The sequence below is a fragment of the Phyllostomus hastatus genome, unplaced genomic scaffold (assembly GCF_019186645.2).
Source record: "Phyllostomus hastatus isolate PE091 unplaced genomic scaffold, TTU_PhHast_1.1 phas_contig_150, whole genome shotgun sequence".
Taxonomy (NCBI): Eukaryota; Metazoa; Chordata; class Mammalia; order Chiroptera; family Phyllostomidae; genus Phyllostomus; species Phyllostomus hastatus.
In genome coordinates this window covers 29,759,847-29,773,396 of record NW_025333611.1, presented here as the reverse complement: position 1 = coordinate 29,773,396, position 13,550 = coordinate 29,759,847, and the positions used below count along the sequence as shown (strand labels likewise).

General features: G+C 36.1%; 1 protein-coding gene across 1 annotated transcript; it reads left to right on the top strand.

Moving 5' to 3' along the window:
• Positions 1–262: 262 nt before the first annotated feature.
• LOC123813251 (non-histone chromosomal protein HMG-14-like) lies at positions 263–559 on the top strand. Its single transcript, XM_045830263.1, has one exon. It carries the CDS (start codon positions 263–265, stop codon positions 557–559), a length of 297 nt encoding a protein of 98 aa, XP_045686219.1.
• The last annotated feature ends 12,991 nt before the right edge of the window (positions 560–13,550 follow it).

Here is a 13,550-nt window from a genome sequence, read left to right as displayed (position 1 = left end):
GAGCAGAAATAAATGAAATAGAGTCTAAAAAATAATGCAAAAGATGGATGAAACTGAAACCTGGTTCATTGAAAATGTGAACAAGACTGATAAAGTTTTAACCAGGCTCATCAAGAAAAAAAATAAAGAGAGGACCCAAATAATAAAATTAGAAATGAAATAGAAGTAAAACTGATACAACATAAATACAAAAATTTGTCAAAAAATATTACAGCACAGCGCAGCTCTCAGGCACCCAGCACATGCCTGCCCCACTGCCATGATGCCCAAGAGGAAGGTCAAGGGGTCAGCGAAGGAGGAGCTCAAGAGGAGATCAGGGAGGTTGTCAGCTAAACCTGCTCCTGCAAAAGTGGAAACCAAGCCAAAAAAGAAGGCAGGAAAGCACAAATCTGCAGACAAAAAGGTGCAAACGAAAGGGAAGAGGGGAGCAAAGGGAAAGCAGGCCAAAGTGGCTAACGAGGAACCTAAGGAAGATCTAAGAGTGGAAAATGGAGAAAGTAAAAACGAGGAGAGTCCAGCCTCGGATGAAGCAGGAGAAAAAGAAGCCAAGTCTGAGTAATATTCTATATTATGTCTTATCAGTGGCCCCTGTCTCCATTCTTGTACAATCCAGAGGAATGTTTTTACCAACTATTTTATAAATGCAAGCTTTTTAGTAGCTCTAGAAACATTTTTAAGAAGGAGGGAATTCCACCTCATCTTATTTTTTTTTCTAAGTGTAAATGATTTTTTTGAGAGGTGAAATCATTTGCTGGTTGTTTATTTTTTGGTACAACAAGAAAATAGTGGGATATTGAATATGGGAGGCTTTGATTGTCTTGGGTGCCAGCTAAACATTCCATAGATGGGGGTAGTTTTTATATCCTATAACACAAAGCATACTAAATGGCAATTTGGAGTCAGTTGTGCATTTACTATGTCTCGAACATTTTAAATTAACTTCTATTCTCAAGTTTATGGTAGAAGTGTTTCCTAAAGGAAACCACTCCTTGATCTTGTCCCCCCCCATCAAAACTTTGCACTCTGTAACTTCTTGTTGTGGTAGTCCAGTTTTCCTAATAACTTCATTAATGTACTGTGAAAGATTGAAAATTCTATTATGTAGTATATATATTAAATTGTGAATTAGTCAGGCTTTGATGTAACAGCATATCAACATTTGCAGATATTTGGTACTTGATCCTCTATTAAGAAAATTAGTCCCCAAATTTTAAGCTGGAAAGTTACTGGAATAACTTCAGAAAAGAATCATAACTACATGACTTTACATTTTTGGTACATATGTTAAGAATTGTGTACAAAATGAAATATCTGTGTACTTCAGAACAACCAATAAAATCTCACTTATGAAAAAAAAGAAAATATTACAAACAATTATATGCCAACAAATTGAACAATCAGGAAGAAATGTGTAATTTCCTAGATATATATAATCTTCCAAGATTGAATCAAGAAGAAAGAAATCTGAACAGACCAATTACAACCAACAAAATCAAAGCAGCAATGAAAAACTCCCAACAAACAAAAGTCCTGGACCCGATGGCTTCACAAGTGATTTTACCAAACATTCAAGGAAGAAATAACATCTATCCTCAAAATATTACAAAAATTTCAGGAGGAGGGAAGACTCCCAAGCTCATTTTACAAGGCCAGCATTATCCTAATTCTGAAACCAGATAAAGACACTACAAAGAAAGATAATTGTAGGCTGATACCCTGATGAACATAGATGCCAAAATCCTCAACAAAATATAAGCAAACCAAATTCATCAATGCATCAAAAAGATTATACACCATGAACAAGTGGGATTTATGCCTGGGATGCAAGGTTGGTACAATATCCACAAATCAATTAATGTACCGAAGGAAAAAAATGAAGGATAAATATCATATGATCACATCAATAGATGCAGAAAAAGCATTTGACAAAATCCAGTTCCCATTTATAATAAAAAACTCTCAGCAAAGTGGGAAAAGAGGGGACATACCTAGATGCAATAAAGATCATATAAAACAAACCCATACTTAAAGGAGAAAAAACTGGAAGCATTTCCCTTAAGATCAGGAGCAGACAGGGACGTCCACTTTTACCACTGGAAGTCCTAGCCACAGCAATCAGACAAATAAGAAGAAATAAAAGGCATCTGAATTGAAAAGGAAGAAGTAAAACTGTCATGATTTGCAGATGACATGATACTCTTTAAAGAGAACTCTAAAAAATCCACAAATACTATTAGAACTGATAAATGCACTCAGTAAAGTAGTAGGATACAAAATAGTCATAAATTGGCTGTATTTTTATACACCAAAATGAACTAAGAGAAAGGCAAACTAAGAAAATCTCATTTACAATTGCATCTAAAATAAAATAGCTAGGAATAAATTTAACCAAGGATTTTTAAAGATCTGTACTCAGAAAATTGTAAGAAACTGAAGAAGATACAAATAAATGGAAGCATATGCCATGCTCATGGAAAAGAAGAATTAACATCACTAAAATGTCCACACTACCAAAAGCAATCTATAGCTTTGATGCAATTCCTATCAAAATACCAATGGCATTTTTCACAAAACTAGAACAAGTAATTCAAAAATTTATATAGAACTATACAAGACCCCTAACAGCCACGGCAATCTTGAGAAAGAAGAACAAAGTTGGAGGTTTCAGGCTACCTAATATCAAACTATACTACAGGTTATAGTAATCAAAACAGCATGGTAATGGCACCAAAAAAACCCCAGACACATAGATAATGGAACAGAATAGAGAGCCCAAAAAATAAACCCACACCTGTATAGTCAATTAATATATGACAAGGGCAGCAAGAATATACAATGGAGTAAAGACAGTCTATGTTGAGAAAATTGGACAGACACACGCAAAAGAAAATGAAACTAGACCACCTTCTTATATCATATATAAGAATAGACTCCAAATGGATTAAACACTTAAATGCAAGACTCAAAACATAAAACTCCTAGAATATAGGCAGTAAAATCTCTGACATTGCTCTTAGCAAAAACTTTTTTCTGATATATCTCCTGAGGCAAGGGAAAGAAAAATATAACTGGGACTACATCAAACAAAAAAGTTGTTATACAGCAAAGGAAACCATCAACAAACGAAAAAACAAGCTACTGAATGGAAAAAGATATTCACCTATGATATATCTGATAAGGGGTTGATATCAAAATTTATAAAGAACTCATACATCTCAACACCAAAAAAATAAAGACTCCAAATAAAAATAGGCAGAGGACCTGAACAAACACTTCTTCAAAGAGGACATAGAAAAGACCAATAAACATGAAAAATGCTCACTATCAGAGAAATACAAATTAAAACCACAATGACATATCACCTCATACCTGATGGCTACCATCAAGAAGTCAACAAACTAGTGTTGGCAAGGATGCAGAGAAAATGGAACCCTCATCACTGTTGTTAGGATTGCAGATTGGTGCAGTCATTATGAAATGTAGTATGGAGGTTCCTCAGAAGATTAAAATTGGAACTGCCTTATGATCTGGTGATTCCACTTCTGTATATCTATCTACAGAAACCTAACAACCTAACTTGAATGAATATATGCACCCCTATATTCATTGCAGGTTATTTTCAATAGCCAAGATATGGAAGCAACCCAAGTGCCCACCAACAGATGAGAGGGTAAAAAAGTTGTGGTACATATACACAATGAAATATTACATGGCCATAAAAAAGAATGAAATTTTACCATTCACAACAGCATGGATGGACCTAGAGGGTATTATGCTAAGTGAAATAAGTCAGACAGAGAAAGACAAATACTATATGATTTCATTTATATGTGGACAAATTGGTAGTCACAAAATAGTCATAGGGATATAAAGTACAGCAGAGGGAGAATAGTCAATAATATTGTAATAACTGTGTATGGTTTTAGATGGGTACTAGACATATCAGGGTGATCACTTCTTAAGTTATATAAATGTCTAATAACTATGTTGTATACCTGAAACTAATATAATATTGTATATCAATTATAATTTAAAATAAAAAATTAATGGGAGTAAAAGATAGAAAATTGTACTTGAACAATTAAAATGAAATTTAAAAATAAATAAAATGTCATACACAAAAAATAAAAATAAAAAAATATATTTATAAAGACCTCAGGATAGGGAAGAATTTCTTCAATAAGAAGCAAAAAGCACTAATGATTGCTAAAGTAAACTATGTTAATCTTAGTTGAACATTAGATGTTAGAGAGAAGGTAATGAACTGGATCCAAAAATGACAGCAAAGTAAAAAGTTTAGGGGGATACACCCAACTGGACTGAAATGCCATGAAGTTGGAAAAGAAGTGGTCTGAAATGGCAGTGGGGATCTAGAAATAAGTAGGTAGAGAGAAAGGTGATTCCCACTTTCGTATAGTTATGTTCTATAAAGTTGCCATAAACGCTGATCTTAGTGAGAAATACAGGTTTAAGTTCCTATGAGTCTCTAGTCAAATTTCCACAAACTTATCAATATAGCACCTTGTTTTGACTGTTTAACGTATTTTTAATATTGTGATAGCAACAGAAATATATAACCCATGCCTGAATGGAGCGTATTTAACACATATTTTCTCTGTAAGATATGTCACAGCCTTCTTTATTTTTAATTTTTATGTATTGATTTGAGAAAGAGGAAGAGAGAGAAACATCAATTTGTTCCACTTATTTATGCATTCTTTGGAGGATTCTTTTTTTATTATATTTTATTGATTATACTATTACAGTTGTCCCAATTTTCTCTTTTCCCTCCTCTACCTAGGACTGCCTCCCCCCCCCCATCTCCCTCAGAGAATCCACACACCTTTGTTCATGTCCATGGGTCATGTATATAAGTTCTTTGGCCTCTCTATTTCCTATACAGTACTTCACATATCCATGACTATTCTGTAACTACCAATTTGTGCTTCTTAATCCCTTCACCTTTTCATCTATTCCCTTGACACCCCCCTATCATCTGGCTCCCATCAAACTGTTCTCTGTATCTATGATTCTGTTTCTATTCTGATTGTTTGCTTATTTTGTTTTTTAGCTTCAATTGTAGATAGATATGTCTTTATTGATGTTTTATTGTTCATATTTTTTAAAATCTTCTTTTTCTTAAATAAGTCCCTTTAACTTTTCACCATGGTATGATGGTGATGAACTCCTTTAGCTTTTTCTTGTCTATGAAGCTCTTTATTTGTCTTTTGATTCTAAGTGATAGCTTTGCTGGACACAGTAATCTTGGTTGTAGGTCTTTGCTTTTCATCACTCTGAATATCTTTTGCCAATCCTTTCTAACCTGCGAAGTTTCTTTTGAGAAATCAACTCACAGTCTTATGGGAACTCCCTTGTAGTTAACTACCTGCTTTTTTCTTTTTTTTTAAGATTTTATGTATTTATTTTTAAAGAGAAGGGAAGGGAGAGGGAAAGAGAAGAAGAGAAACATCAGTGTGTGGTTGTCTCTTATGTGCCCCCTACTGGGGACCTGGCCCACAACCCAGGTATGTGTCCTGACTGGGAATCCAACTGGTGACCCTTTGATTTGCAGGCCAGCACTCAATCCACTGAGCCACATCAGGCAGGGTTACTTACTTTTCTCTTGCTGCTTTTAAGATTCCCTCTTTATCTTTAACCTTTGGCAATTAATTATGATGTGTCTTGGTGTGGGCTTCTTTGCATCCAGCTTGTTTGGGACTCTGTGCTTCCTGGACGTGTATGTCTAGGGTTTTTCACCAAATTAGAGAGGTTTTCTTTCATTATTTTTTTCAAAGAAATTTCCAATTCCTTGCTCTCTCTCTTCTTCTGGTATCCCTACAATGTGAATGTTGGTAAGCTTGAAGTTGTCCCAGAGGCTCCTCATACTATCCTTTTTTTTTTTTTATTCTTTTTTCTTCTTGTTGTTCTGGTTGGTTGTTTTTTGGTTCCTTACATTCTAAATCATTGATTTGATTCTTAGCTTCATCCACTCTACTGTTGATTCCCTATAAATTTTTCTTTATTTCAGTTAGCATATCCTTCATTTCTGACTGTATATTTTTTATGTTGTTCATGTCTTCACTAAGTTACCTGAGCATCCTTATAACCAGTGTTTTGAACTCCACATCTGAAAGATTGCTTATCTCCGTTTTGTTTAGTTCCTTTTCTGGAATTTTGTTCTGTTCTTTCATTTTGACCATTCTTCTTTATCTCCTCATTTTGTCAGCCTCTCTATGTTTGTTCCTATGTATTAGATAGATCTACCATGACTCTCTGTCTTGGTGGCATGGCCTAACATAGTAGGTGTCCTGTGGGGTCCAGTGGCACAGCCTCCCCTATCATCGAAGCAGGAACTCAAGGTTCATCCTCTGTGTGGACTGAGTATGCCCTCCTCTTGTTGTTGAGTCTTGATTGCTGTTAGCAGGTCAACGGGAGGGATTTACCCAGGCCAATCAGCTGTAAACATTGGCTCTGACCACTGACCACCAACTTCTGCCCTCCATGGAGGATCAGCTGAGCAGGGGCCCATTACACAGAGCAGAGCTTACTTCAGCAGGGTTCTGGTGCCCACTTGTGTTCTGTCTGGGGCCACTTGACATAACCTACAAAGCAATCTGCAGCTGGCTGCTTCTTGTGCGGGGTTTAGGGATACCCTAGCGAGGCCAGGTGGTAAACCAAGGCCAGTTGCTACTAGTGCTGGGCCTGGGGCCACTTAGCAAGGTACAGCAGCTTGCTGAGACCCATTGCTGCTTGTTTGAGAGGATTTAGGAAGATCAGAAGAATGTGCCAATGCAAGTCATTAGTATGGAAAAGCCATTGTTAACCGCTTGGGTGGGCCCTTAAGTTGGTTGGGGAAGAGTCTCAAGGAATCACCAGGGTGGGGCAAACAATGTGAGCCAGGTTGACAGAGTCTTAGATATGGTGCCTGACAAGCTCTGTGGCTCTGTTTGGGGAAGGCTCAGAAGAGGAGCAATGGCCTCTGCCAGCAGTTCTGTCTTGGAGAAAGCTGTCCCCTAGCTCTCTCCCTGATGCCAGATACTTCAGTTCTTCCCTGTGTGCCACTGGTGCCTTTCCAGCTGCTGCCCCAGTGCTGGAACTCAGTGGGAGTGAGTTTGAGTAAATCCATGTGAGGACCATCTAAGAGGAACTACCTGTAAATCCAGAAGTTTCTTCCATTGACTCAATCTCCACTGGTTTTTACAGCCAGAAGCCATGGGGACTTATCTTCCTGGAACTGGAACCCTGAGCTAGGGGGCCTGATGTGGGGCTGGGATCCCTCAGTCCTGATATATCCCTCCTGATTTTTAGCCACCACATGTGGGTGTGGGACCAACCTTTTCCACATCTCTGCTCCTCCTACAGTCTGGATGGAAGCAGTTTCTTCTTTAATTTGTGGTTACAGGAGCTCCATTCAGCTTGATTTCTGCCAGTTCTGAGTGATGACTGTTCTATAGTTTAGTTTTAATTTAGATGTGGTTGTGCAAAGAAGTGAGTCATGTTTACCTAGGCTGCCATCTTCCATTGGTAGATTCTTGTATGTGCCCTGACTGGTGATGGAACCCGCAACCTTGGTGTATCAGAAGGATGTTCTAACCAACTGAGCTTACTGCCAGGGCCACATCACAGCCTTCTTGCACTTAAGAACACTAGACAGTGCTGGCCACTGTCTTCCTCTACAGAGCTAGGGGCTCACAGCAGCAAAGTGTAAGGTTGGACCCTCAGGTTGCAGTGGGGTGGGGCAGTTTGCACTTTGGTGTCCAGCCAAGTACAGGCCCTTCCTTGGAAAAGCCATGGCCCCTGAAAGAGTGGAGTGCTGGGAAGCAAAACTCTCGTCACTGAACCAACTCAGAGACAGCAAAGAAGGGGGCTAGCACAGAGAACGGAGCACCAGCTTTTCCATAAACATTGTGTTTGTGTACAAGGAAACTATAAAAGACTTCTATATCCTTGGAAGAGATCTTTCAAAAATTATAATAACACAATTCACCACAAGCCTTTGCATGTCGAGTGGAAAGAGAGTTCTGAACAAATTCAGATAAAAAATACAATGAGATCCTGGCCAGGTGACTCAGTGGGTTGGAGTGTCATCTCATACATCAAAAGGTTGTGGGTTCAATCCCTGGTCAGAGCACATACCTAGGTTGTAGGCTGGGTCCCAGTTGGGAGGCGAATGGTCAATATTTCTCTCTCACACTGATGTTTTCCTTTCTCTCTCTCTCTCTCTCTCTCTCTCTCTCTCTCTCTCTCTCTCTCTCTCCCCTCCCCACCCTCCTCTGTCCTTCCCTCTCTCTCTAAAAATCAATAAAAGCATATCCTCAGGTGAGGATTAAAAATAAATAAGTAAATATAATGAGGACAAAAGCTGCCAAACAATATAATGGGAGAAAAACAGGTTTTTCACTGGTGAAATTTCCCTGTTTAGTGTCATACTTTTAGAATTAGAAATGTTAAATTGGTACATTTTTTGTAGACATTTTTCTTTTAAGTGAACACAAGATAAATAAAAAATAATCTTAGTACTAAATCTGAATAAGGAACTATAAAATATGTCATTTAATAGTATTCTCACCAGTTGTTACATTCATAATTTAATAATAAACATGTTTGAGAATTACAAATAACTGTGTTCTTCTGGTTTGTTTGATTTGACATTCTGAAATATTTTCTAAGACTATTTTGTCAATATATTTGTACTCTTTGTCAATGTTTTCTTTGGAAATATAACTACTACTAGAAATTAGCCACACTTGCAAGATATATTGTAAGTGGACAATACAAATATGTTCGTACGATGTGCCTGAGATTTATTGCACAGTAAATCGTGCAGAATGGGGAAGGTGGAAAGTGGGTTGTGTGTAGATGAAACAAGATTTGCCCCTAACCTGTGTGTTTCAAAATTTCTATAATAAAAAGTAAAAACAAAAAAATGGAGAAACTGCATATGATATTAAAATATGTTCATTTTAGGTCATTACTTTTATTTGCTTGCATTCTGAAAAATGTTTTTAAAAATTTCATCTTGGTTTTTAGATAAAATCTAAATTATTGTTCATGTCACACACAACGTTAAGTCTAAATGTTAAAATATGGTTCATCTAGAGATTATATACAATTAAAAAAAAGAACAGTAGACAGCACTTCGGCCCTACACTGGGGACTATTTTAAAAAGTAAAAGCAGCAACGAAAAGCACAAAAATGCAAAAACACATAGCACTAAATAGACCACACAAAGGACACTTGTTCATGTATGAGAGCTGGAACAAGAAGGCAAAACAGTTGCCTTTATGGAAACGTGCTCATGAGGTGACTCAAACTTTTGACCATTCTCTGCCTGTCCTCAAATGACCATGAAAGCACTGTAGGTATTAATTTGAAGGTTACAAATAAATTTTAGTGACTAGGTGAACTCATAAGTATGGGATCCTTGACTGAAGATTTACTGAATATGTATGTTCTCCAAGAAGTATCAGATGAAGCTCTGAATGAAATGGGCAAGAAGGTCGGGGAGGGGTACATTGTCTGGAAGGACTTGCATTTTGAAGAATATTCAAGAATTACAGAGATGAAAGGAATATTTAAAATTAACTAACCCCAACATTCCAAATGAAAGTCTAGTAAAAAGTTCTTCTGGAGATTGGCATGGTTTGTCATACTTGCCATAGCATCATAGGACTATGTCTGGACATGAGGATATATATCCAACATATTCAAACATTATGTCCCAGACTGTTAGTTACTTAGGGTAACTCCTAGAAATAAATATGGACTAATATTTAGCCACAAATAAAGTTGTTTATAATACAGTGTTGTTTGTAATGGGGGCATGGGGAAGACCATCAATAGGAAACTTGTTAAATTATGCTCTATCCATAAAATGGATTATTATTGTTAAAGGAATAGTATCTTTGAAATAGTTCCTGATTTATATTACCAATTCTCACCCCACCTCCACCATCCCCCTCCAAACCTGATCAGCCATCATCAAAGAGAGGTAGAAGGTGGGATCCTGTAAGACTGGTATAAAAGTCAGCACTGTCCATGACCAAAAGGGGCAACAGGGGGTGGAAAAAAGGCAGGAAGGTTCTATGGAAAGTACCCTCAGAGGGTCATCTGATCATAAATTCCTAACTGGACAGGTCATGGTGGGTAGTTGCACCCCAGGCATATAACTTATTTAGCAAAAGTTTCATCTTTGTTTTAAGAAAGTCCTGTCCATTGTTTCTGTACATCTAGGTTAACACACCTTTGAAAATAAGCCATTAACTACCTTCAAGAGAGCACATAATCTTGTTAACAATCCTATAATCCAATCCCCGCCTTGCTTTTCTCCCACCTCCTTGTAATCTTCCTTAAATCCCCTCCTTAATTTCAAATGCATAAAACAAGCTGCAAGATGTTTTTGTCCAGAGCATTTGAGATCTTGCTCCCTGGTATATGTCTTAAGTTTGGCTCCAACAAACTCATAAAAATTAAAAATAAAAACTATTAAAAATTAAAAATAGGCACTATCAAAAAATAAAAGATTACTTTAGCTGCCATTTAACAATTGAGCTAGCCACCAGCTCACAGACTTCTTCCTGCAGAGTGAAGAAGATACCTCTGTCTTCTACTGAAACTCCTTAAAACCAGAGTTGGGAATAACTTGATTGGTTATGGGGAAGGGGAAGGGAAAGAATACAAAATAAAGTTGAAGAGGTAGGCAGGAGCTGTCATATAAGACTTGTAAGCAATAGAAAAGAATCCTGATTAGATCAGAATTGCAATCAGACATTGTTAAAATGCATTACTCAAATAAGTGACATGACATAATTTATATTTTCTCAAAATTCACTTTGATACAGTGTGGAGAAATGATTGGGAGATAAAAGAAAATGTAAGGAGCCCTGGCTGGCATAGCTCAGTGGATTGAGCACAGGCTGAGAACCAAAGCATCACAGGTTTGATTCCCAGTCAGGGCACATGCCTGGGTTGCAGGCCACAGCCCCCAGCAACCGCACATTGATGTTTCTCTCTCTCTCTTTCTCCCTCCCTTCCCTCTCTAAAAATAAATAAATAAAATCTTAAAAAAAAACTTATTAAAAAAAGAAAAGAAAATGTACGGAGACAAATAGCTAGACTATTGCCTTCCTCCTAGTGACAAATGAGGATGGTGTGGACTAGAGTGAGTAGAATAGCAAGAAAAAGAAAAGGATGGATTTAGGACACATTCTGATGAAAGTAATTGTCAAAAATGCTAAAATTGATCATATTACAGAGGTGATAGTCAGATTATTTTCCTCCTCATACTATTTCCTAAGTTCTTAAAAATAATTTTTTACATGTGAAATAAAAAACATTTACTTTAAAACAATTGAACTCTAAAATAAAATACTTCCAAGCAGACTCATGCCTAATATTTGTAGTATCTAGGGCAAGAATATAAATAAAGCCCATACCCATATCTCTAAAAATTTTAAATTTATAAGACAGTATATTAAATAAAGTGTTTGATCCACATAACATGACAAAATAAAAAAATGTGTAAAGCTATGATTTTTATATGACTAAAAGTTCACAAGATAACAGACAACTGAATTTAAGTATTATGGTATATGTTTGCATATAATGTCAATTAGCTGGCAATGTATGGAGGAATAATAAATTAGATATACATAATTCATAAATTATAATATATTTCATCAAATTTATTTTCTTACCTTAATTTCATCAAAATTGCTAAGTTATGTTGTTATAAACAAGCTTTCATCAAATTGCCAGTAAGCATCTAAAAGATTAAAAATAAAATGTAATTTGTTCAAAGTATATAAAATTTGAAGATATTGCCATGAAAAGATATACTACATTGGCCAAAAAGTCCATTTAGTTTTTTCCATAAAATAAAAGACACATTTTCTCATTTTCACCAATAACTTTCTTGATTTAGATATTTTGAGTATGCTGACTATCTCCTGTGTGGTCTAACACTGATTGTTCTCAATTAATGTCTCAATTTTATCACTATAAACTTCAACTGGTCTACCTGACTGTGGAGCATTGTCCAGTGAGAAATCTCTGGCACAAAACTTCACAAACCATTTTTGACATGTTTGATCAGTCACAGCACCTTCTCTATACACCACACAAAACTCTGTGTTTCAGTTGCATTTTTACCTTTCTTGAAATAATAAAGCATAATATGCTGAATTTTGCATATTTTCATCCATCTTCAATATTAAAATGGCTGGCTACACAAAAATTCACCAATTTTGATAAGTTTTTTGTGAATGCACACTAATATGACAGCTGTCGCAACATAATCTAACAAAATTGTTTCCAATGAGGTTAAAGACAACTAAGTACTACTAGAGCCAACTTGCAAAAAAAAACCAAATGAACTTTTTGGCCAACCCAATAGTAAAGGTGAAGTCAAATATTATTTTCATATTTGTTTTCAAACATTATCTTTTTACAAATTTCCCAAAATTATCTATATAATTAAGAAGTAATATACATGCAGATTGGTAGTTACAAAATAGTCATGAGAATATAAAGTACATTATAGAAAATATAGTCAATAATAGTGTAATAACTATGTATGGTGCCAGGTAGATATTGTAAAAAACAGTGGGAACACTCTGTAAAGTATATGATGTCTAACCATTATGCAGTGTACCTGAAACTAATACAAAATAATATTGAATATAAACTGATATTGAAAAAAATTTTAAATACATTTTGCACAGCATAAAAAAGCAATATACAAATTAAAGTTAACAAATTCAAATTTTTAAGTAAAATTATTATAATGAAGTTGAAACTCATGCAATCTTATTTTTTAAGTATATTTTATTATGTTATTACATTTGTCCCATTTTTTTCTCCCCTTTATTCCTCTTCACCCTGCACTACCCATCCCTCCAGCATCCCCCCCACCTCGGTTAATTTCCAAGGGTCATACATATAAGTTCTTTGGTTTCTCCATTTCCTATACTGTTCTTAACCTCTCCCTATTCCATTTTGTACCTACCATTTATGCTTTTATTCCCTGTACGTTTTCCCACATTCTCCCACTTCACTCTCACTGCTAATAACTCTCCATGTGATCTCCATCTCTGTGATTCTGTTCCTGTTCTAGTTGTTTGCTTTTTTTTAGGTTCAGTTGTTGATAGTTGTGAGTTTGGTGTCGTTTTGCCATGTGTAGTTTTGCTCATCTCCTTTTCTTAGATAAGTCCCTTTAATATTTCATATAACAAGGGCTTGGTGATGATGAACTCCTTTAACTTGACCTTATCTGGGAAGCACTTTATCTGGCCTTCCATTCTAACTGAAAGCTTTTTTAATTCACTTTTTAAAATAGATTTTATTTATTTATTTGAGAGGGGAGGGAAGGAGAAAAAGATGAGAAGCATAGATATATGAGAGAAACATTCATTAGTTGGCTCCCCTTTGCATCTTGACCAAAGACTAAACCTGCAACTCAACCATGTCCTCCAACCTGGAATCCTTCGCTTTGCCAGAGGGCCCCCAACAGAGCCACACATTCAGGGCTGTTATTTATTTATCAATAAGT